Source organism: Geotrypetes seraphini, chromosome 15 (assembly GCF_902459505.1).
Source record: "Geotrypetes seraphini chromosome 15, aGeoSer1.1, whole genome shotgun sequence".
In the NCBI taxonomy this organism is placed as follows: Eukaryota; Metazoa; Chordata; class Amphibia; order Gymnophiona; family Dermophiidae; genus Geotrypetes; species Geotrypetes seraphini.
Genome location: NC_047098.1, coordinates 57,292,182 through 57,318,374, shown reverse-complemented (window position 1 = coordinate 57,318,374; position 26,193 = coordinate 57,292,182). Strand labels below are relative to the sequence as shown.

At 43.6% G+C, this 26,193-nt stretch overlaps 1 protein-coding gene across 3 annotated transcripts in view; it reads right to left on the bottom strand.

Moving 5' to 3' along the window:
- Positions 1–1,654: 1,654 nt before the first annotated feature.
- Positions 1,655–26,193, bottom strand: part of C15H11orf54 (chromosome 15 C11orf54 homolog) — an 89,009-nt gene continuing 64,470 nt past the window's right edge. For all 3 annotated transcript variants that reach the window (XM_033922580.1, XM_033922578.1, XM_033922579.1), the window contains exons 3-9: positions 21,624–21,722; positions 18,217–18,290; positions 13,735–13,836; positions 11,046–11,222; positions 7,592–7,741; positions 5,010–5,126; positions 1,655–3,450 (exon numbers count right to left, since the gene is read on the bottom strand). In XM_033922580.1, the coding sequence (XP_033778471.1) occupies positions 3,277–3,450; positions 5,010–5,126; positions 7,592–7,741; positions 11,046–11,222; positions 13,735–13,836; positions 18,217–18,290; positions 21,624–21,722 (893 nt within the window). In that variant the 3' untranslated portion in view covers positions 1,655–3,276. The remainder of the gene's footprint in view (positions 3,451–5,009; positions 5,127–7,591; positions 7,742–11,045; positions 11,223–13,734; positions 13,837–18,216; positions 18,291–21,623; positions 21,723–26,193) is intronic.

The following is a 26,193-nucleotide window of genomic DNA, read 5'->3' as shown; positions in this document are numbered from 1 at the left end:
TTCTTTCTTTTAGTCCCTCAAGGCCGACAGAACAGAAAGACAGAACAGGTGTCGGGTGTTTCTTCTTCACCTGCAATGTATGCCTTTTTGCCACCAGGGGGCCGCCGCCGAAGGGAGAGACACCCCCTCCCTCACTGAGAACCGGAGACCCTTGGGGAAGAAGCAGGACCCCTAGCCACCTGCAAGTAAGCCTTGTACATGGCTAACACAAAATCAAGGGCAAAACCTCCTGGCAACAAAAAGGCACGCACTGCAGGTGAAGAAACATAAGAATTGCCGCTGCTGGGTCAGACCAGCGGTGGCCCTTAGGTCAAAGATCAGTGCCTTATTTGAGTCTAGCCTTACCTGTGTATGTTCTGTTCCAGTAGGAACTTATCCAACCTTTTCTTGAATCCCTGAAGGGTGCTTTCCCCTATAACAGCCTCCGGAAGAGCGTTCCAGGTTTCTACCACTCTCTGGGTGAAGAAGAACTTCCTTACATTTGTACAGAATCTTTCCCCTTCTAACTTTAGTGAGTGCCCTCTCATTCTCTTCACCTTGGAGAGGGTGAACAATCTCTCTTTCTCTACTAAGTCAATTCCCTTCAATGTTCTTATGTTCTCTGTTATGAAACCATGCTAGTGAGTGCCATGTGACAAAATCACAGAAGCCCTTTATATCCCTATAGGCTTCAGGGCATTTACCATGGCGACACACACTCTATTGAGCTTGATAAAAGAGGCCCTTAGTTATTGATTTGTTTATTGATACAATTGACATATTTTATGTTTGTTATTTATCTATTGCTAAATTTTACACAGATGGCATGGAAGCATAATCTATATGTTTCATTGGTTTTAATATATTCATTGTAGTACTTTATGATTGAACAGGTGATTGTATACCCTGTTTCCCCGAAAATAAGACCTAGCATACGTTTTAAAGATGCTTCTAATATAAGCCCTACCCCCAAAATAAGCCCTAGTTAAGACTGACCCACAAAGCCCCCTAATATTCCCCGACTCCATCCTTGACACTAGTGCTATCTGATTTGCTAAAAAAAATCAGACTTATCGATTCAGCAACCCCCACCCCTGCTGCTTTAGGAGGCCTTGGAGCTCCCAGTCTCATGGTGGGAGGGTCGGTAGGGTTCTGCTGCACAGGGGGATATGAGGGAGGGAGGGATAGAAAGATGCTGCACAAAGGGATGGATGAAAGGGGAGGAAAGATGCTGCACATGGAGGAAGAAAGGAAAGAGGAAGAATTAGGGAGAAGGTAAAGATGATTGTTGTAAATGAATAAAATAAGACATCCCTGAAAGTAAGCCCTAGTGCGTTTTTTGGGCCCAAAATTAATATAAGACACGGTATGCATTTATTATTTTATTGCTTCATGTTACCAAATGATTGTGAATATCGTTTCATTTATTATTTTTTACTTGTACTTCCAGACCCCTGATGCAGGCTTTTAGCCGAAACATAGGACAATTTGGGTCAACATAAAAGTACCCTATGTTCCCGTTCTGTAAGTGCAAGGAGAACATGGAGTTTAACAAACAGTATAAAATTAAGGCAGTCTATACTGTTTGTTAAACTTCATGTTCTCCGTGCACTTACAGTTCTTGAGGCCACTGCATGTGCACTGCAGTGCCGTGTCTTACTTTTTTCAACATCAGATATTTTGTTAGTGGTAAAATAACCCATCTTAAAGGCAGCCCACATAGATAGGGTTATCATATGGCTCCAACAAAAGGAGGATGGACTATAACAGCCGGATTGAGATTGCTTTCAATGGAAATAAAGCCCCAATGTCTCTATCTGTCCTCCTTACTTCCATTGCTTTCAGTAGAAGTAAAACCCAAATGTCTCAATCTGACCTCCTTTTTCTGGAGCCATATGGTAACCCTACACATAGATAATTTCCCTCTCTAAATGAAGTTCACCTTATGCATTTTCAAATTATGCAAATGTTAAGGGTCGTTATTGAAAACTATGTGAATTGGTGTAATTACATATATTGCTCATTTCTTCATAAGCATCTAATATAATAAAGCCCTAAGCACGCATGCGCACTCCCACCTGCGTGCTCCCGTTTTCCGTGAGCTGTAGGGACCCACAGGTAGGAGTGCGCATGCATGCAGTGGTGCAGAGCCTGTCGGCCGCGGCGGCTCTTGCCTTCTGAAGGAAGGAGGAAAGGGGATGCAGAGAGGAGGCAATTCGTCTCATAGAGCCGCAAGCCTTCGGTCCAAGAGAGATCATTACGGCGCCGAGGAACTAAAAAAAAAGGCAGCGGCGCCTGCGCAACAGCCGAGCATTACCGTCAGGCGACACCACGGCTGAAATCAGCGGCGCTCCCGAGGAGGGTAACTGCAATCAGTCTCTAGGGTTGTATGCTCTCTAAGACCTATCCTTTTTGGCAGCTTTAATAAACAAGTGCTGGCTGGAATGAAAAACCACCACAGTATTCTTTGCACAGGGTAAAGGGCTGAAAAAGTTGTGGCTTGATCACATCATTTTAAATCCTGTTGATTGTTTTCTCAGTATAGCTTTACTACATAAGGTCAGGCAGAGTGACAAAGACCTTGGAATTTAGGGCCTAATGAGCTCTCTCTTGCCATCTTGGTTAGGTCCCTCGATTGTGGCTTTAGACTGAGCAATGGCCATTTTGGGATCAGTAATTAGGCATAGTATAGGGATAGATATAATGGCACATTATTTTGTATATTAACTTTACATAACATTTGATTAAGATATGCTACGGCCAGATTGCGACTTATAAAGATATTCCTCTGTTTTCATTTATGCTGTTACTATGTTTAATTTCCTGTGTTTGCAGGCTTTTTTTTTTTTTTCATTTTCTTTTAGGGAAAGAACACTGAAGAAACAAGTCAAGAGGCAGAGCAGAAATGCTCAAGAGCAAACGTGCTTTGCTTTGGGGGGAGGGGTGTTCTGGGGGCAATCTTGCATTGCTTTGGGGAGGATAAAGAAGGGAGCCATAGAGAAAGACAAAGAAAGGCAGGCAGGCAAGGGGCCACAGAGAGATAGAAAGACAGCGGACAGGGAGAGAGACAGAAAGAAAGAAAGACAGACAAACAGGGGGCCAGAGGGAAAGAGACAGACAGAAAGACAGACAGTGGGAGGGAGAGAGATAGAAATAAAGAAAGAGACATGAACAGGGAGAAGCACAGACAGAAAGAAAGACAGACATACATATATTCTAGCATCCGTTAATGTAACGGGCTTAAACACTAGTATGTTTATATATGCGTATGTGTATGTGTCTCAAATATAACTTGCTCTAGTCTCGCCCAACCAGGTGAGTCTCTTTTGGCTTGTCAATCCGATAAAGCATCTCTGCAGGGTGAAAGTATCCCAGATACCGCACTGTCTCTGGTGTCGTATCCGTGTGATAGTGGCCACCTTCTCCATGATGGCTAAAGCAATGAGTATGTTCCAGTCGCAGGTCAAAACCCTAAAAACACAAAAAGTCTTTTTTATTCTTTTCATTCAATTTTCTATACCGTTCTCCCAGGGGAGCTCAGAATGGTTTACATGAATTTATTCAGGTACTCAAGCATTTTTTCCTGTCTGTCCTGGTGGGCTCACAATCTATTTAATGTACCTGGGGCAACGGGGGGAATCAAGTTCGCATGCCTCTGCTACAAAACAGTATTTGGTATATCCCCAAGCTACCTCAACCCACACTTCAATCTAAATTACAACAATAAGAACTCCCGCAGAATCCATCTGTTCGCCTTCCCCTCCCTAAAACTATGTCATTTCAAAAGGTTCCTTGACAAAACCTTCTCTTTCCAGGCGGCTAAACTGAACCCATGGCTCGCCCAAATTGTGCTTGACACCCCCACCTACCTTGACTTCAGAAAAAAACTCAAAACACACAGACAGAACCCTTAACTCACCCTCTTCTTCTTCTTCAACTCCCTTCAATGCACGTGAATCTCCACCTACTCCTTCTTATTGTACTCTCCTAACCTCTTAACTTCAAGGACCTGCATTTTCCTGTAAACAAATATTACCGTCCTATTGACCACTCTTGTATAGTCCTGTCAACTTCAATGACCTGTACATTCCTAGACTGTTAACGCCAATGACTTCATTGTTTGTAACCTTAATTAATTGATGTGAACCGCCTAGAACTCCCTGGGTATGGCGGTATACAAAATAAAGTTATTATTATTCATTTGCATATTCTTCAGTTTTAGACATCTATGTTCCAACTTCATAAAATCAGAATTTAGATACTTATTTTATTTTTATTTATTTATTTAGCCCGACCTCCCAAAGGAGCCCAGAACGGGTTACAAGAGTACATTCATAGTATGCTTAGGACATACTTTGATGGGAAATACAGACTTTACAGCATTTAGTGAGGAGGTATACAGTATAGACAAAGAGGTTTAGATTACAGTATGGACATAACATACAGACTTAAAATACAGACTTAGTGGACGTAGGGTGGATTTAATAGCAAGAGAAATTCTTAACTATCAGTTTATACACCTCTAAAATGCAAATGGCCTTTTTAGAATAACTACTTTAGTATGCACTAAAACACAGAAATGCCCCAAAACGAAAAAGGAAAACAAAACTGGAGGAAAAATTGTGTTCAGCTTATACCAGTGGTCTCAAACTCGTGGCCCGGGGGCCACATGCGGCCCGCCAGGTACTATTTTGAGGCCCTCGGTATGTTTATCATAATCACAAAAGTAAAATAAAACAGTTTCTTGATCATATGTCTCTTTAGCTATAAATGACAATATTATTATTAAGGCTTGGCCAAAAGGAAAGATTTATAAACTATGAAGAGTTTTACCTCATGCAAAATTGTCATTTCTTTAATAAGACATTAACTATTTTTTCTGCGGCCCTCCAAGTACCTACAAATCCAAAATGTGGCCCTGCAAAGGGTTTGAGTTTGAGACCCCTGGCTTAAACAATAGTGAAAGACATGGATAAACTGAAGAACAAATTATCAAAACTACCCAGAGGAAAAGAAACCCACATACGTACTGGATCTCTGGAAACAAGCACAGACTGGCAGATCAGCGGGGCCTTCATTTCATAGAATTTCAGCCAGCTGTTTACATCTTCATCCGTATTTAAGGGACAGGTGGAAAACTCTGGGGGCTGCAACAAAGTCCAAAAAGTATCACTTCAATACCTTTATTCAATGTTTTGACCATTTGTATTATTTATACAGCCACAAATAAAAGCTCCCATTTCCAAAGAAACTTTTTATATGAAACCTATATGGAATTTGGTATGTGTCTGATTTCTGTATTAATACAGTTAACTATTAAAAACCAGAAGGAATGTTCATAGAAGAAAAGATAAAATTCACCATCCCGTCAGGATGACAGTAGAGCTTGTGAATTCTTGCCGGTCTGAGCTTTACTTATATGGTTATCTGGGCGCAAGCCAAGCATGCTGTTAGCATGGGTCCGAGATACCAGACCGTGAAAAGCTGAGCCCCAATGATTGCAACCAAAGAAGCATTCTCCTTTGGGAATTTTCTTCATGAGTTCTGAGGGAGCAGAGAGACAACCATACGGCAATTTGTCAGATATAAAACTGAAAAAAAAATCAATCCACCTACAGGTACAATATGCTGGATTCTGGGTAGTTTCCGGTTTATTTTGTATTTGATATACCACCCAATAGCATAGCCATCTGAAGGATTCCCAATCCTAATCAGGTACTCTTAAGTATTTTCCCTATCTGTCCCAGCAGGCTCATGATCTAGCTATGGTACCTGGGGCGATGGAGGGTTAATTGACTTGCCCAAGGTCACAAGGAGCAGCACTGGGCTTGCTGAGGCAACTGCTCTAACTGCTAGGTCACTCCTCCACTCCCAGGAATAAAAGAATCACCATCCAAGAATTGGATCTCTATTTTTGTCTTTTATTCTTGTTATCCTTTGAAGCTGTTTTGTAAGTTGCTTTGCTTGGGCTCCCTCTTAACCCCGATCGTGTCGGGGGGGTCACGGCTGCTGCAGGGTAAGAGGGCTTGGGCTTCCTCTTGCTCCGATCGTGTTGGGGGGGTCGCGGCTGCCGCGGGGCAAGAGGGCTTGGGCTCCCTCCTGCCTGCCCTGATTGTTGTGGGGGGGGGGGATTCTGTAACCGGTGTTGTTTTTGACAGACACCACTTACAGAATCCAGCTTTTAGGTGAAGGACTGGCTTCTCCTTCGCCTGAAAGCCTTTCTGTTGGACGTTTGGGGCTAAGGCGTTTTTTTGTTTCATTATGGCTAAAAAGTGTGGACGTGCTGTGGGTGTACTTTTAGACATCGTGGAGCTTGGGTGTTTAGGCAGAGGAAGGCCATAATCAAAACATGGACGTTTGTTTTGGTTATGGACACTTTCCCTGCTTCTGGGTTGAACATTTAAGGACTTAGGCCAAAAGGGGACTTAGACGCTTTTTTTGATTATGCCCCTCCATGGCTTTATTTATTGTTTTTATCAAGTGGCATAAAAATCAGGAACAGGAACTTTACCAGTTTAAAAATATGAACCACATTCTTTGGTAGTTTTAATACAGAAAACAAAGCTTAACTACATGAACAAAAACAAAAGCTGGAAAACCTAAAAATTTATATATTAAACTTGGAATATAGTTGTAGAGTAGAATAGCTGTTAAATGCAATCCAAAACTAACTCAATGTAGTGTTGTTCTAAGAAACAGAATTGCTTCTGCCAGATCCTCAATCATAGAAGCTCTTAAATCTGACTTGATTATTTTTAGAGCTGAAAATAGTTTTTCAGCACTGACTTGGATGGGTGGCATTGTTGTTACGGTTCTAGCCACATCACTTATAATCTCAGGATAAACAAGGTTGGATTCTTCTATAGTCAGTTTCAATGAGCGATCATACTTTGCTACTTCTTTTAATTCTTTAAAAAAACTCCTGCTGGAATCTCTTTATTTGGCCATTTTCTGGTCATTTATCTTTCACACATATGCAACGTCGCTTTACTGAATTCAATATAAGAAAAGAAATTGAAAGTTTTATTCAAAATTAAGCAATGGTTCAGAAGTTACAGCTATTTTACGCGAAACGTAATTTCCCGTGCAACATTAAAAAAAAAAATTTTGCCCGCTTTTCGGCATAGATCGGCGAAAAATACCCGCAATATGTTAATTATGACTATTGTTTGTGAAACGGGACATTTGAACTTGCTGTATTTTTTTTAATCATAATTTATTATAATTTAAATTTATCAGGAGTCGGTACATTTTTATCCGCTCCGACTCCAGGTACCCAAAATTGTCTCCGACTCCTCAACTCCGACTCCACAGCCCTGCAGAGTACACCAAACACGATGCAGCAAAAAAAGCACAAAGGACCTCAATGAACAGGAACTTGTCTTTAGGGAATTTCCCATGGACACGTGGGTGTGTGACCTCCTACCAGCAGAGGGGGACACAGAGAACCAGCAAGTGATGTTGGCCCACAAGCAACTGTGCAGCCCCAGGTCACCCAGTATTCCTATTGCACCGGACAATCAAGATCACAGTACTCCGCTTTGTATCAAAGTACTTGCAGTAAACACACAGAGAAGACAAATGTAGAAGCAAACGTTGTCGTATTACTAACCATGATGTGAAGCTTTGCTTTCCCCTCCTGAATGATGAAGGTACCTCCCATTCCTATTGGTTTATCTCCATAGTAGCTTCCCAAAGATTTTCTCATACAGCTCACAAAGTTATCCTTTCCTGTTCTTCTACTGGCACTTACTTGAATAACCTGAAGAAACGACCAGGAAACCAAGAAAAATTATGAAAAATTCATAAAGAGGGGGCAGTCTCCATTGTTTGATATTACTGCTTCTTAACAACCAGTTGTTTAAAAGCTGCTACTACAGGGGTGCCCACACTTTTTGGGCTTGTGAGCTACTTTTAAAATGACCAAGTCAAAATGATCTACTAACAATAAAATTTTTTTAAAAACACAAAGCATACTGTATTCCGGGTTTTTTTCAAAGAGGTCAAGGCAGATGACTCTTTGCACTGTCACCTCAGTAACAACCATACAGAAATAGACAAATATACCCCCCTCCCTTTTTACTAAACCGCGATAGCAGTTTTTAAGCGCAGGGAGCTGTGCTGAATGCCCTGCACTGCTCTCGATGCTCATAGGCTCCCTGCACTAAAAACCGGTATTGCAGTTTAGTAAAAGGGGGCCATAGTGCAAAATAGAGACAGCAGATATAAATTCTCAAAACGGACACATCTTGATCACTAAATTGAAATAAAATCATTTTTCCTACCTTTGTTGTCTGGTGATTTCATGAGTCTCTGGTTGCACTTTCTTCTTCTGACTGTGCATCCAATCTTTCTTCCCTTCTTTCAGCCTGTATGCTTTAAGCCTGTATGCTTCCTCTCCTCCAGACCTCATACTCTCCCCCAATTTTTTCTTCCTCTTTCTCTGCCCTTTCTTTCTCCCTGCCTCCCTTTCTTTTTTTCTCTCTTCATGCCCCCTTTCTTTCTTTCTGTTTCCCTTCTTTCCTTCTGTCTCCCTGCCTGCCCCCTTTCTTTCTTTCTCCCTGCCCTCCCCCAAGCCACTGCCGCCACCATCGGGGAACAGGCTCCCAAGCCGCTGCCGCCATCGGGGAACAGGCCCCAAAGCCACCGCCGCCCCAAGCTCTCCCTGCCTCCCTGCGTCGGGCCGACCAGCATTGCTCTCCCCGACGTCAATTCTGCCGTTGGAGAGAAAATTCCGGGCCAGCCAGGCAACGATTGGCTGGCCCGGAACTTCCTCTCCGATGGCAGAATTGACGTCGGGGAGGAGAAGGCTGATCGGCCCGGTAGATTGTGAAGGCAACACGAGTCTATCACGGAGCCCGGGATGGACTCCGCAATCGACTCACTTTGCCATGGCGATCTACCAGTCTATCGCGATCGACCAATTGGGCACCCCTGTGCTACTACTACTAATCATTTCTATAGCGCTTTTAGACCTATGCAAGGCTGTACACTTGTGCAAGTAGTTTCTCTGCCCCTAGAGGGCTCACAATCTAAGTTTTTGTACCTGGGGTAACAGAGGGTTGAGCGACTTGCCCAGGGTCACAAGGAACTGCAATGGGAATTGAACCCAGTTCGCTAGGACCAATGCCCGCTGTACTAACCATTATGCCACTCCTCCATTGTTAAACATTTATTCATAGGCTTACTTGGCCTTTGCAGCAGAAATGTTGGTGGGGAGAGGGGTTCCCTATCTTAGTACTGGCATAATCGTTAGACTAGGTGGTCCCCCCAGAGCGGCAGCTTCTGAAGAGCAGCAAAGAACAGCTGCAATCAAAGCAAAATCAGTCCTAACAGCCACACTAATTCAAAGAGCCATCAGCCCAGAGGAAGTCTGTGATTTTCAGACACACCGTTTATACAGGTTCACAGCTTTTGAAAACTGCCTAAATAGGGGTAATTTTATAAATATGCTGGTCAATATTCAAAACTATTTAATGGGCTAGAAATGCCCACTGACAGGTTAAATCGCTATCTACTAATTTTCAGTTATCACGGCTGAAAATTAGCAGTTAGCGCTTAAGTGAAAACTGGTTATTTTATGGGTGTTCCTGGGGCAAAGTCAGCACTTAACTAGCCCGAGTAACCACATAAAACACAGTCCCACCTTTATGCAGCAACCCATGGCTGGTTAAGTTCTGGATATTGGCTAACCAGCCGACTCCACTTAAACTGGATATGCAATGCTAAAGCCCAGACATGAGCCGACATTGAATAAGGGATAAGGGTAATGGGATTTGATATTACATTATATTACATGAGCACTTATACTTAACATACACTGGCGTTGAAACTTGTGTCTTAACGCCAAAGGTACTATAAAGTTAATTGTGTAAGGATAAGATCCACCCAGGATTTGCCTACATGTATACTTTTCCAAGTACAATATGTGTTTTATGATATGAGTGTATTTACTCCTGAATTCTCTATACTTTGACAAAACATGGGCACAGACCCCCAAATCCACAAGTAAATTAATCAATGAACCATTAACAGGCAGTCATTTGGGTTTACGCACAATATCTGTCCTGTGTGCTATTCTACAAAATGCACACCTTGATTTTATAGTGTACAACTCAAAAGGAGATGTGGCCATAACAGTGGTGTAGCAAGGTAGGAGGTACCCCCTCTCTTCCACCCCCCCCACTCCTTCCACAAACCCACACCACACTCATGTACTCCCTTCCCACCCCCATACCTCTTTAAATCTTCACCAGTGTGAGCAGCTTCTCCGGCCTGCTCCTTGCCTTGGCTTTCCCTTTGATGTTACTTCCTGGCCCCACAACTTGGAAGTGATTTCAGAAAGAACCAGGCTAGCGCGAGCAGCAGGCTAGAGTAGTTGCTCGCATTGGCAAATGTTTTAAAGAAGTACGGGGAGGGGGGGAAGAAAGGCACGAGCGTGGCGTAGGGGGGGTGAAGAGGTGCCGGCACTCCCACCAAGATGGCGCCCAGGGCAGTCTGCCCCTCCCACCACCCCCTTACTATGCCACTGGGCCACAGGAATGTCAGGGGTATTCCAGAAATTACAGGGAAAAAGTGAAGTTTTCAGTAAAATGTGGGGGGTTACAACCCCCCACACCCCCCACAACGCCCCAACGTGGCGCAATGTCTATTAAGTAAAGGGGGGGTTCCCCCCCACACACCCCTGTCAGAGCGCTAAAAACAGTAATTTAGAGCGGCGCGGCGGTGCGCGCTGCGCTCAATTGTCTGGGCGCACCTTTGTCCCGGCGCGCTTTTGACCTGACACCATTAACAGCCATGCCCGAGGTGGTTTAATTAGAGACAAAATAAGTATCGATCAAACTAAGATTAAAAATTAGAAGAATGAAATAGCATAAAATAGTAAAAATAGAGCAAAAACCAGGGTAAAAAATAAGAGAAAGTAAAGCAAAACAAAAATAACAAAAGGATGGCGGGAGGCGCCACAACACATGACCTAGCCTGACGCCATCTTGAATTCTGATACTTGCTTTTAACAGAAGAAAAGATCATTAATAATGCAATCTAATAAGAATTGATACATTCACCTTGCCAGGTTTGCCCTCGCTGGCATACAGGTTGGACAGCAGTCCAAAGTCACAATCTGCATATTTGTCTCTATATTTCTCCAGCAGACATGCTCCATCTTCAGGGCTGATTCGAGCAACGTAACTCCCATTTACAGCGGCTTTATGCTCACTCTCTGCCTGGACAGACAATATAAGCTAGAAAGGAAAAGAAACTGAAGTAAATTCTCTGTCACCAGCTTCATTACTTTAGCAAGAAGAATGGCAGTGGCACACAAGTTACAAGAAAGAGAAATATGATCCCCTTAAATTTGTTACGAGATTAACTTTTTATAGCTGAGCTCAGCTGGTAAGGCCCTCCTTTCTGTGCCCTTCTCTTCAGCTGCGAACTCCAGACTCCGTCTCTTCTGCCTTGCTGCGCTTTATACTTGGAACAAGCTGCCCAAATCCCTACGGCGGGCTCTGTCTCTGGCAGTGTTCAAGGCCCAGTTAAAAGCCCACCCCTTTGAGAGTGCTTTCGACGCTTAACTCCTCTCACCCTGGGTTTTGCATCCCCAACCCTATATGTCATGTCTGTCTGTCCAAGTTAGATTGCAAGCTTTTCCGAGCAGGGACCATCTCTAAAAGTCAAAATGTACAGCGCTTGTACACCTTTCAGCACTATATAAATGATAAATAGCAGTAGAAGAAAGGAAATAGCTGGTTAACTCAGTTCAATTCCCAGCTCAGTTCTTCTGTTCTCAATTCTGCAGAGGAAATGTTCATGATCTTTGAATCAGCAGAGAGAAGGGAGTCAATCAGATGCCTAAATGCGAATTGTTTCCCCTATTTTTAATATCATTTACCTGATTTCTTTTAGTCTGGTCATTGCAGTGATCATTCTACTGTAATGTGTCATTTATAGTCTGCCAACTTCCAATTAGGCCCAAAGCAGATTACAACCAGATAAATAAAAAAGAAAAGCAGGTTAACTTACAATAAATGCTTTTTAAACAAGTATGTCTTTAACTTCTGCCAAAAAAGAAGATATGACCTAATAGATCTCAATTCCTTAGGTAACAAACACTAAGGCCTTGGCCCTGTTTTACTAAGGTGCGCTAACAGATTCGTGCACACTAAACGCTCTAACATGTGCATGTTAATCTATGGACGCGTTAGCGTGCGCTAATTCGATTAGTGCACCTTAGTAAAACAGGGGGCTAGATTCTTGAGCCAGTGCTGATTTTTAGGCGCTGGTAGGCACCCAAACTCAGTTAAAAATGAATTTATTTAAAAAATTTCTTACCTGCCTATTCCTAGGCAGTTTACAAAATACAATCATAAAATAGATACAGACAAACAGTGCCGGTTACAGAATCTGAGCCTAAACCTGTACAGCCCTGATAACCAACTATTTCAACAACACCTAGTTGAAAAGGAAAAAAAAAAAAAAAAATCAAAACATGTAGAATGTAATCTAATCTATTAAATACTCAGGGCCTGTGTCTTCAAAAACTGTATATACCAACATGCCAACTTAAAGAAAACCCTAGCATGCACCAGCAACCAATGAAGACAGATCAAAGAAGTTACTCTAATATTTTTTCAAAATGAAAAAAATCTTTCTGGAAACCTGTAATCAAAGGCCCTAAATTAATTTTCTTAGAGACTCCCTGCAAGCTTGAAAGCTATCAAAGCAGTGTGCTTTCAGGTAAAATGGTGCCATATCCCAGCCCTGGTAACCACTGAACTGGAAGCCCAAAAGAGCAGAAGGAATGTGCCAGGTGAAAGAGAAAGCAAACAGCTTGCAAAACTATAAAATACTGATTTCTACTGGCCAGAGGTTTTCCCATTTTATGTTTCTGGGGAAAATGCATTACATCTGCCCAAGACGACTATGGTGCTCATTTTTTAAACAAAACAAAATGCAAAAAATGGCAGATGGATTTTTGAGGGGGGCAAATAACATCCAAATTGCTATTTTTGAAACTCATTTTTAAGATGTTTATTTCTTAATGCAGTTCGTCTACAGCTCAGTGGGTGTGCTGGAAGCATGTTTTGGGTTGGAGGAGGGCAGGCTTATGATTTGAACATTTTTCTGCAATAAAAGAACATTGTAAAAACATTCAAGACAAAAACCAGGACTTTTTGGCTAGGCCAGTTTGAATAACGACTAAGTGCCCTAAAGGTGCCCAAACTGACCAAAATAACCAGAGGAGGGATAAAGGCATCACCCCCCATGAGGTGACAACTGCATATATAATGGCCATTCCTCTTCCTCTTAGAGATCCCTGGAGTAGCCTAGAGGTTGGTGCAGTGGACTGTAAAGAAGGGGACCCAGGCCCATAGCCCCTTCTAACGGGTACACCAGTAGTAGAAAGTGTGAGTATCCCCAAAAACACAAAATACATACTAAACTCACATAGAGGTGACACCTGCAGGTGTAAGGGCTATTGTAGTGGTGTACCGGAGGGTACAGTGCATTTTCTGCTATTCCTGGAGGGCTCACCATACAATATGATGTGATGTGTACCTGGGACCTTTTATGTGCAGTTCATTGCAGTATCCTGTATGCTGCTCCATTGCTCCGCTAGGATGTAAATGGCTTGTGTTTGTGCAGGAAAAATCACAGGCAAAGCCAGGAATAAAAAAAACCCAGTATCTATTAATTGAGATTTAAAAATTAAAAACACACACACACTTGTGAGTTTTTCCCTTTAAGGCTACAAACCTCTGCATTTTCTCCTAGCGTCCTGTGAGAGACCGCACCAGCTCCAAGAATGTAAGCTCCAGGCAGTTCAATTTCTTTGGCAACAGTATTGATGTTATAAATCTGTGCAAAAGGCATGTTTTCATTTAGCATAGGTTATTTGCACTTTTTGATATACTATCTTTACATACTCTTCTCCCTGCCACACCTTGATTAGCTATAACACCACCTGGAAAACAACATACCTGACCTCAGAGCCCAATGCTCTGGGTGGGGGGTAGGGGGGAAATGGGACTTGTATACCTCCTTTTTGTGGTTACACATTCAAAGCAGTTTAGATATAGCAATGTTACTTACCGTAACAGTTGTTATCCAGGGACAGCAGGTAGCTATTCTCACTAGTGGGTGACGTCATCCAACGGAGCCCCGATGCGGACATCTCACAAGCATACTTGCTTGTAGAAACTTTAGAAGTTTCGAGTTGCCCGCACCGCGCATGCGCGAGTGCCTTCCCGCCCGATGCACCGGGCTCGTCTCCTCAGTTCAGATAGTTAGGAGAGAATCCCCAACCCAGGGGAGGTGGGTGGGACGTGAGAATAGCTGCCTGCTGTCCCTGGATAACAACTGTTACGGTAAGTAACATTGCTTTATCCTAGGACAAGCAGGCAGGTATTCTCACTAGTGGGTGACCTCCAAGCTAACCACAATGGGATGGTGGGAGAGTCGGCAACTTAGGAGAATAAATTTTGTAATGCTGTTTGGCCAAACTGTCCATCCCGTCTGGAGAAAGTATGCCCACACTTTTTGGGCTTGTGAGCTACTTTTAAAATGACCAAATCAAAATGATCTACTAACAATAAAATTTTTTAAAAAACACAAAGCACACTGTATCATTTATATTCCGGGTTTTTTTCAAAGAGGTCAAGGCAGATGACTCTTTGCACTGTCACCTCAGTAACAACCATACAAAAATAGACAAATATACCCCCCTCCCTTTTTACTAAACCACGATAGCAGTTTTTAAGCGCAGGGAGCTGTGCTGAATGCCTTGCACTGCTCTCGATGCTCATAGGCTCCCTGCACTAAAAACCGGTATTGCGGTTTAGTAAAAGGGGGCCATAGTGTAAAATATAGACAGCAGATATAAATTTTCAAAACGGACACATTTTGATCACTAAATTGAAATAAAATCATTTTTCCTACCTTTGTTGTCTGGTGATTTCATGAGTCTCTGGTTGCACTTTCTTCTTCTGACTGTGCATCCAATCTTTCTTCCCTTCTTTCAGCCTGTATGCTTTAAGCCTGTATGCTTCCTCTCCTCCAGACCTCATTCTCTCCCCCAATTTTTTCTTCCTCTTTCCCTGCCCTTTCTTTCTCCCTGCCTCCCTTTCTTTTTTTCTCTCTTCATGCCCCCTTTCTTTCTTTCTGTTTCCCTTCTTTCCTTCTGTCTCCCTGCCTGCCCCCTTTCTTTCTTTCTCCCTGCCCTCCCCCAAGCCACTGCCGCCACCATCGGGGAACAGGCTCCCAAGCCGCTGCCGCCATCGGGGAACAGGCCCCAAAGCCACCGCCGCCCCAAGCTCTCCCTGCTTCCCTGCGTCGGGCCGACCAGCATTGCTCTCCCCGACGTCAATTCTGCCGTTGGAGAGAAAATTCCGGGCCAGCCAGGCAACGATTGGCTGGCCCGGAACTTCCTCTCCGACGGCAGAATTGACGTCGGGGAGAAGAAGGCTGATCGGCCCGGTAGATTGTGAAGGCAACACGAGTCTATCACGGAGCCCGGGATGGACTCCGTAATCGACTCACTTTGCCATGGCGATCTACCAGTCTATCGCGATCGACCAATTGGGCACCCCTGTGCTACTACTACTAATCATTTCTATAGCGCTTTTAGACCTATGCAAGGCTGTACACTTGTGCAGGTAGTTTCTTTGCCCCTAGAGGGCTCACAATCTAAGTTTTTGTACCTGGAGCAACAGAGGGTTGAGCGACTTGCCCAGGGTCACAAGGAACTGCAGTGGGAATTGAACCCAGTTCGCTAGGACCAATGCCCGCTGTACTAACCATTATGCCACTCCTCCATTGTTAAACATTTATTCATAGGCTTACTTGGCCTTTGCAGCAGAAATGTTGGTGGGGAGAGGGGTTCCCTATCTTAGTACTGGCATAATCGTTAGACTAGGTGGTCCCCCCAGAGCGGCAGCTTCTGAAGAGCAGCAAAGAACAGCTGCAATCAAAGCAAAATCAGTCCTAACAGCCACACTAATTCAAAGAGCCATCAGCCCATGCTGAACAGCGACTCCCACAAGATGCAGCGACGCTTAAAAGCACGTGCTGTAAGCGTGCAGCAAGGCCGGCATGATTTTAGAAGGTGTTGAGGCCCGAGACACTGAATACAGCGTCGATGAGGGTCCGTCAAAGAAGTCGCGCGATGGCACTTGACACACTTTTTAAAACCGGTGACAGGCCAGGACATAGACCAAAAAAGCTCCGCCGCAAGATTGAAGCCACGTGGCCTGCCTGGTCAAACGAACAGAAGAAATTTTTTTTTTTTTTGAAAAACAAGAAAACACAACGCGAACCAACGATAATGAACCCAAAACCGCAGACTCAGAAAGCACAAGTGAAGTTACTTCGCGCAGAGAGTCAAAGACGGACTTCTCGGCTCCGCAGAAAAGTAAGAACTGAGGAGACGCGCCCAGTGCATCGGGCGGGAAGGCACTCGCGCATGCGCGGTGCGGGCAACTCGAAACTTCTATAGTTTCTACAAGCAAGTATGTTTGTGAGATGTCTGCATCGGGGCTCCGTTGGATGACGTCACCCACTAGTGAGAATAGCTGCCTGCTTGTGCTGGGATAAATACAGGTACTTATTGTGTACCTGGGACAATGGAGTGATTAAGTGACTTGCCCAGGGTCAGAAGGAGGAAGTTGTAAAAAAAATTTTAATAAAATATGGAAATAACTTCTGTTCTGCAGGTGAAATTACAGAACATTTGTTTTCTGCTAGCTAGAGAGTGGTTTGAATTATAACACCAAAGAACACCGAGCTGCATTTGCCATGTAGGTGCTGGATTCATTTTGCTTTGTTCCCTAAAAGTGTTGTGGCATACAGAAAAGCCACAGAATGAACAAGATCCTGCACGGGGGTCATCAAACTGCAGCCCACAGAACTCCTTTTCCAGCCCAAAGAGGAAGCTTTTAATTTCTTTTTTTTTTTTTTTTAATGTGTGACAGCTGTAAACAGCAAAACTGTGGTCCCAGGCTCCATTTGCCAAAAAAACTGGCAGAAAACTCAGCCTCCTACGAAGAACAGTCCACCACCTCACTCAAATGCTGAAGAGGACACTACCATCCCTTTCACTTTAATTAGAACTGTGTACTTGTACTAGACCCTGGTGCCTGATGCTCAAAACCTAACAAGAGCAAAGTGGAAATGTCCAATCAGATTGGTGCACAAAAAAGTGTCTTTCAACTCATCTGATAAATCCAATGGTCTTTATTAATCCAAATTAGCTCATACAGCCAAAGCAACTCAACGACTCGACATGATCCAAATTAGCTCATACATCCAAAGCAACTCAACGACTCGTCATAATCCAAATTAGCTCATACATCCAAAGCAACTCAACGACTCGACATGATCCAAATTAGCTCATACATCCAAAGCAACTCAACGACTCGACATGATCATGTTTCGGCCACCCGGCCTGCATCAGGAGTCTACGAATTACATACATATAAACAATCAAAAGTAAATAAACCATTTACTAATGATTGTTTATGTATGTAATTCGTAGACTCCTGATGCAGGCCGGGTGGCCGAAACATGATCATGTCGAGTCGTTGAGTTGCTTTGGATGTATGAGCTAATTTGGATTAATAAAGACCATTGGATTTATCAGATGAGTTGAAAGACACTTTTTTGTGCACCAATTTGATTGGACATTTCCACTTTGCTCTTGCCTGTTTGATTTTGAGGAATTGCTTCCCCTGTTTTATTGTGCTCAAAACCTAACACCAGCATTAGAAATGGTTAGCGCCAGAACAGCACGAATGTTAATGCATACAAAATGTTCAGAGGGCACTTGTGTGGGTATCAACAAGTTTACAATGCATATTCTCCGCCCCTAACTATGCCTACTTTTCAGGAAGGCATAGTCAGGTGCTGGAGAACACGTCTACTTAGGCATCACTAGGTGCCATGCAGATATCAACACATAACTTTAATTAATTGTTTTTTATTTTTTAATTGATTTCAATGGCGTGATCAATTGCCACGAATTAACCAATTAAAAAAAAATTAACTTGCACACAGATTTAGGTTAGGTTTCATTTAAAGAATCAGGCCTAGTATAGCTATCTTATGTTCTTATAAAGAGCTGGTGGATTTGTTATCGATCTCTCTGAAAACCATCTTTCTTTTATAATACCCAAAGAGAATAGAAATGTGCCATGGATTGTCCTGTCCTAATTGGAAGTGGGAAGAGAAACAGAAAGGACTCACTTTGTCCAGGCGTGCAAGGGGTACTAAGTGAGGCACACCTCCAACGTCTGCTATCCTAGCCTTTCCGCAAATCCCTGCAAAACCATGAGGGACAAAGGTATTATACAGAAAAAGGAGGAAATAGCAATCAAATGCTCAAATGCAGCAAGTAACAGCAGTTGGCTTTCATTAAAGAATGTATTTATCCACAAACAGAAGAGATGTGATTTAACTGGTAGTCTCTCATTCAGAACAAATTTCCATACAGATAAAGAAGATAGTTAAAAGAATGAGTTATGTATAATACCTATACAATACAATCTGTACAATACAGAAACAATAATTATAGTATATAGGTAGGATTTACATATATTTAGCTCAGGCATTGCAAAACCAATACTTAGGGTTACAAGACGTCCGGATTTCCCCGGACATGTCCTCCTTTGGAGAACATGTCTGAGGATCTGGACGGCTTTTCAAAACCCAGCACTTTGTCCGGGTTTTGAAAAGCCTCCTCTCAATCGTGTCGGGCAGGAGGCAATCCACGCATGCACAGGTGCCGCACGTGACATCATTGCGTGGCACCCACTCATGTGCGGATTGCCTCCTGCCCAACCACAGCAGGCAGCGGGGGCAGAGCTAGGGCAGGACTGAGATGGAGATGGGCAGGTCTAGGGTGTCCGGATTTTACAATTGTAAAATCTGGCAACCTTTCCTATACTGAAGCTCATCAGAATTGACTCCCCAGTCATTAGTAGCGGTATAGAGGCTACCAACAATAAAACACTGACAAGCAGGGGAATTCAGAAACACTTCCTGGTAACATCTCTCAGATCGATCCAGCACACCAGAGCTCTCCCCCAAGCTCAAGAAGCCCTTAGACATGTATGAGCATGCAGCGGCACTCAAATGCTAGGCCATGCTCCTCCTCCTTCAGTCTGTCCTTTTCTATGTGATCAATAGGTGTTTTTTTTTTTTCAAACATCCTGGTGGGTTTATTTTATAGCCTCTTCACCCCCTTTGCCTTCTCCTACCCACACTGGCACTGTGGTGTAAACAAAAAGACTTTTCCTCTCTCTTAAATCCTAGGTCACGTTTGCAGCCTAACACCACCTCTGGCAGGATACACATTTCAAATCAGACATATTGTAATCACAAAATAGAAAATAAAATTATTTTTTCTACATTTTCTTTTCTGTTTATTATTCGATCATTTTGGACCCAGGCTCTGGTTGTCTTCTGATAACTCGCTTGCCAGGGTCTCCTGCCCATTTGTCGTTTTCTTCTTTCTTGGTGCTAACCATCCATCTTCCATCTCTGTCCTACCCTTCTGTTTCCTTCCCTCCCCCAGAGGTCTGACATCTTTCTTTTTTTCAGCTCCATCCCCAGATCCTTTTCTCAAATACCCTTTCATCCAGCATCTCTACCTTCTTCTCCACAACCCCAGTGTCCACCGTCTCTACCTTTCTGTTCCCAACTACCCTCCTATCCAGTATCTCTATCCCCCCTTCACACCATCCCTTGTGTCCAACTTCTCTCCCTTTCTGTTCCTTTCCCTCCCTAAATCCCATTGTCCACCATTTCTCTCCCTCGCCTCTGTTTTTAGACCCATTATTTCTCCCCTCCAGTCCGTCATATGCATGTCTCTTTGAACCCACCTTCCTTCCGTGTACTTCTACACCAGGCCTCCCCGAAGGCCTGCACCCCATTGCTAAAGGCCTGTCTGTCCCCCCTGAAGGCCTGCACCACCACCTCTGAAGGCCTGCAGCCCCCCCAAAGGCCTGCACCATCACCCCTGAAGGCCTGTTCTCCCTTGAAGGCCTGCACCCCCCCCCCAAAAGGATCAGTCGGGAAGTGCTGCGGTGTCTGGCTTCCCCCGGGCCTCCCGTGCATCTATTTACCTAATTCCAGTAGTGGAGCAGCCTGCAGAGTGGATCTGGGTTTTTCAAGAGAGGGGTAAGGCTAATTATACCCATGTCATGTGAGAAATATCCTGTTTCTAAAGCATAATTTAGTAATGTAGTCAGCCAATTGATTACTTGAGGTAGAATATTAGCAAAAAGATAAGAGGGAAAAGGATCAAGGGTGCATTACAAACCCCCCTGGTACACACAAACAAACAAACAAAAAAAAAGCAGAAACAAAGGAACAATAAGACTGAATATAAAAAGGGCTCTTACAGAATAGTTTAAAGCATTATCTACTAAAAGTTCAGGTTTAACTACAAAGCAAATGGACCTCCCTGCCCAAATGGGCATTTTTAATTGTTGATCTATTGCTCACTGTCTCCTCAACCCCCCTCTCTACCTACATTACCACTTTAATTAATATTTCACAACTATGTTCACCCTCTTTGGTGATGTAATATCGGGATTAAGATGGTTTGGTGGTAACTAGCAACAGTTAACAGGATAAAAATCAAGTGAAACAATTATTTGTAAGAGACTGATACTGTATGCCACCATTCTTCTACACAGGGGAAGCCACTGCTTGCCCTGTATCGGTAGCATGGAATATTGCTACACCTTGGGTTTTGGCCAGGTAGTAGTGACCTGGATTGGCCACCGTGAGAACAGGCTACTGGGCTTGATGGACCATCTTGATTGTAAACCGCCTAGACGTCGCAAGATTGTGGCGGTATAGAAGAATAAAGTTTTTTGTTTTTTTTTTACTTTTTGGTGGAACTCTCTATGTATGTACCACAGATTTGAATCATATGCATATGAAAATAAAATTTCACTCCGTAAATCCATGAATTGGAAAAACAAAAAATCACCCTGGTCATTTTTAGATTCATATGTACATTCTACTATGTAGACACTCCTGTCTTCTCCTCTCTTTAAATTTTTTTTTTTTTCTTTCTCTTCTTTTTTCCTCTCTCTTTCAATTTTTACTTTGTCCTATTTCACTTTCTATTGTCATACATCACCACAAACAAATCCAATACTCTGAGCTTTTCTTAATAATATGGGCCTTTATAAATAACTGTATATTAATGCAAAATGTTATACTACTTTTATGTATTTGAATTGCTCCTTGTATTTTTTAAAATACTGAATAAAAATTTATTGAACTAAAAAAAAAGAAGAATAAAGTTATTATTATTATTATTGGTCTGACCCAGTAAGGCTATTCTTATGTTCTATCCCCTGCAATGTTTGGCCAAGAAGTGCAAGGTGATCCCTCTGCTCAAAGGAGTAAGATGCAGCTTTCTCTAGAGCCACTTCAACTGCTGCTCTGATACATCATTAGGCGCTACCATGAATCATACTCGGTTTTCCCATCAAAAAGGAGCAAAAGTTGATGCCTAGTCTGGTTTCGAAACTAAAACTGATGCAAAGTAAGAAATTGTGATGGTACAAGCTTAAGCAAATATTTCTTCCGCTGAGATGTCAACAGCACATACTGAACTCACATTGTGAATTTACCTTTAACAGGAAAGCCAAAAGGTTTCTGGGTGAGATCCGGACACTCTATGACAGAAACCTGGACATCAGCGTAATTCCTTTTTAATCCAGCCTGCAGAACTAAAAATATGAGGAAATGTGAAGTAGGCATTGCTTTTTTTTTTTTTTATTCACAATGTAGCAACAGGTCTGAAGTTCACAACCCAGAACCTTATGCACAAAACCATCAGGAAAGTACAGGACAGCCGGGCTGTAGTTTTGTTTTCTCTACAAAGACGTCTCATTTTCAGCTCTGGCTGTAACATCCTCAGAAAAGTAAAGTAAATTTTAGTGAGAGCACAAAACTACAGCATTAAAACAGAGGTACTTAAAAACTGTGAGCACTAAACATGCACTAATTGACTTAGCATGCCTTCGTTTAGTTAGTGCACATTAAGGGCTAAATTTTATATATGGCACCCAAAAATCAGAGCCAAAAAGCCGCGCTTAAGTTAGGTATGGTTTACAGAATAGCATTTATGCCCAGGAACTGCGACTAAATTTAAATGCAGTCATTTGCACCAACAAAAATGTGGTGCAAATGCCTGCACCTAAATTTAGGAATGGATTTCCGTATTCTTAATTATGCATGTAACTGAAAGGAGTGCCCCCCAATCCACCCATTTTGACCCGTGCCTAAATTCATGCACATAACATGTAACTGATTTTAATTAGAACCAGTTTTTAGGAGGGATTTTATTACAGTTTGACTGTAAACAGTTTTAGTTGAATGTAAACCATTCTATAAATGGCACCTAAAAAAAAATCACCAGCTGTGTGTCAATCACGCTTAGGCATCATTTACAGAATCGTGGCTAGCGGCACCTATGTAAAAACTTAGGCACCTATAATGTAGGCAAGGTTCTTAAGGGCCTACATTTCAGGCACCTAAGTTTTTGGAGAATTGTGCTTAGATGCACCTATATATTCATAAACGTTGAGGATCTGCTTGATTTCCACTGAAGAATTGCTCAGGTTCCGGTATGTTGGTTGTGTCTTCGTTCGTAAATACAGACGGAAAGAGCATGTTAAGTCTTTCCGCGACTTCTTTCTCCTCCTTCACCACTCCCTTCCTGTCTCCGTCGTCCAGTGGTCCCACCTCCTCCCTAGTCGGCTGTTTCCCTTTAACATATCTGAAGAACGGTTTGAAATTTTGTGCCTCCCTGGCTAGCCTCTCTTCATACTCTCTTTTGGCTTTTTGAACCACACGGTGACATTCTTTTTGATACTTCCTGTGCTCTTTCCAGTTCTCCTCAGTTTTGTCCTTTTTCCATTTCCTGAATGAATTTTTCTTAATGCCTATCGCTTCCTTCACTATTTTAGTGATTCATACCGGATCTTTTGTTCGACTCTTTTGCACCCCTTTCTGAATCTGGGGATGTACAGATTTTGCGCCTCGCTCACCGAGTCCTTGAAAAAAGACCAGGCATGTTCTACCGTTTGGCATTTCTTGGAAGTGTTCCTAAGTCTCTTCCTTACCATTTCCCTCATTGCTTCGTAGTTTCCTTTCAAGTTCAAGTTTCAAGTTTATTAGGATTTTATATACCGCCTATCAAGGTTATCTAAGCGGTTTATACAATCAGGTACTCAAGCATTTTTTCCCTCTCTGTCCCGGTGGGCTCACACTCTATCTAACGTACCTGGGGCTATGGAGGATTGAGTGACTTGCCCAGGGTCACAAGGAGCAGCGCGGGGTTTGAACCCACAACCCCAGGGTGCTGAGGCTGTAGATCCAACCACTGCGCCACACACTCCTTTCCTGAAGTTGAAAGTTGTCGCTATGGTTCTCTTTCCTTTCGGTATTCCTACCTCCACCTTGACCTTGATCATATTATGATCTCTGTTTCCCAAAGGTCCCACTACTTCCACTTCCTTTGCAGGTCCCCTTAACCCATTTAGGATTAGATCCAGAGTGGAATTTCCTCTTGTCGGTTCTCTAACAAGCTGCTCCATGAAGCAATCTTGTGTAGCCTCCAGGAATTCTGTCTCCTTAGCGCATCTTGAGCTTCCAAGACTCCAGTCTATCCCGGGGTAGCTGAAGTCTCCCATAATAACTGTGTAACCGCTTTTGCATTCTCGCTTCATCTCAGCTTCCATTTCTTTATCGATATCTCGATGGATGATAGTATAGGCCCATCTTTATTTCATGTCCAGCTTGTTGGTCGTCTCCGCTGTGTCCATTCTTGTCGATTGTATGCTTTCTTTTATGTATAGGGCTATTCCACCTCCTTTCTGTTCTGACCTGTCCTGGCGATAGAGCTTGTACCCCGGCAGCGCCGTATCCCATTTGCTTTCCTCATTCCACCATGTTTCAGAGATTCCAATGATGTCTATGTCCTCTGCATTAGCCACGGCTTCTAGTTCCCCCATTTTGTTTCTTAGGCTCCTTGCATTAGTATATATGCAATTTAGATCCTGGCATTTTGTTGTCTTCATTTCCTTTCCCTGTGCTTCGGTCTTTAGTGTCTTCTCTTTTGCTACAATCTTTCTAACCTCCTCTTCTGGGTTAGTTGAGTCCTGTAATTCATCCCTTGTTTCTTCCCAGCCTTTTTTCCCCTTAGTATCTTCACGGGATACCTTCTTCCGAATCAGCGACACTAGGTCGACTGTCGGCTTTCCCCTTCCTCTTAGTTTAAAGCCTGTTCTATTCCTCTCTTGATGTTGTTTGCTAGAAGTCTTGTTCCCGCCATGCTCAGGAGCAGTCCATCTCTCCTGTAGAGCTTACTCTTGCCCCAAAACGTTGTCCAGTTCCTCACGAAGTGGAACCCTTCTTCCTCACACCACCTCCTTATCCACGCGTTTATTGATTGTAGTTCCTCCTGCCTTTTCACATCTGCCCTCGGTACTGGTAGGATCTCTGAGAACGCTATCTTCTGGGTCCTCATCTTCAGCTTCCTTCCCAGAATCCTGAACTGTTCTATCAGCGTGTTTCTTCTGTAGCCTCTCCTGCTGAGACTACAGAATGTGGATCATTACTGCGGTCTCTTCTGTAAACGCTCCTTCCAGGATCTTCCCAATTTTGTCCACGATATCCTTGGTTCTTGCTCCTGGGAGGCAGATCACCAGCCGATCCTCTCTTCCTCCTGCTATGTGGCTGTCCACATGCCTCAAGATCAAGTCTCCCACTAGGATCGCTGACTTTCTCTTCTTCAAATTTCACTTCGGTCCTCGGTGTGCTTCGCTCTCTCTTCTTTTGGGCATCGACTAGCCAATTCCTCCCCCCTCGTGCGGTATTCCTCTGTGGGTGTCTTCTTTGAGGTCATCTGTTTCTTGCTCTCCCTTCCATGTTGGTGTTGGTGTAACTTCATCTTTCATCTGGAGATCGTTCTCTTCCACCCTCCTCCTGTATGCTTCCTCAATGAATTCCTCGAGATCCCTGACTTCCTTCTCGATGTGTCTCTCACTCATGAAGTCTTCAAATGTCCTGATAGGGTCCTCCGTGGTGTAAAGTCCTTCTAGCTCCTGTATCTTGTCCTCAAGTCAAGTTCTTCAAGCTTTTCAGCTCCTGACACCGACTGCATACATATGACTGTCTCCCTGAGGGGAGGTAGTCATACATATGACAGTCTGTGCAGAACACTGGAAAGCTCATCTTCTGGTTTCCCTCTGCTTCCATCGTCGTTTCTGCTTAAAGATAACAGTTTAAGATTTTCTGCTGTGTTAGTTATTGGTTTTCTTACCTTGTCGCCCTTCCTTGATGTACTAACTCTGCCCTTCTTGAGGCCCGTCACAAAGGCGCTGTCGCTAAGGCGCCGTTGGCCCCTCCCCTTTTAAGGGGGAGCTTCGGTGGCTGACATCAGGGGTGGGCGGAGCTAACTCTCGCCGATCCCCTTAGTCTCCTGCCTCTTCTCAGCTTTGGTTTGCCTCCCTTCCTTCTGTTTTTTGTCCTTCTAAATCCTCTCTCCCTCTCCTCTGCTTTCTCCTGCTTGCCTGCTTGTCTTCCATGCCGCCTGACACAGAGAAGCTAGAAAATGATCTGGCAGAAAGCGGGCAAACTCCAGAGCATATCCGTCCCACACCACCTCCAGGACCAACTGATCGGACGTGATCTCGGCCCATTTTAGAAAAAACTCACGCAGCTGGGCACCCACCGGAATCAGAGGGGGAGCCGGCAAGGAGTCATTGGGCAGGATGGGCAGCGGGGGAACCGGCGGAGGGATTCCCAGCCCCCCAATGAGCCCCTCCAAAGGACTGCATGCACTGATAAAAACCCCAGGAAACCCCGAAGCCGGGAAGGGAGCAGCCCCACACCCACAGCGGTATCTACAGAACTCCCACAGATGCCCCCGGGCAGTGCCACCCCGAGCCACCGGGCGGGCACGGTCCTCAGGCAGGTGGGCACTTTGCAGACCGTCGGAGTCGGAACCAACTTATCCAAATCTTCTCTAAATAAAAAGACCCCCGAAAGAGAAATTTAGTGAGTTTAGTTTTGGACGTTGCATCCATCGACCAAGAACGAAGCCACAAGGTACGATGCATGGCCACTCCAAAAGCCATAGACTTGGCAGATGTCCACACCAAGTCATAAAGGACATCCGAGAGGAACAAAGGC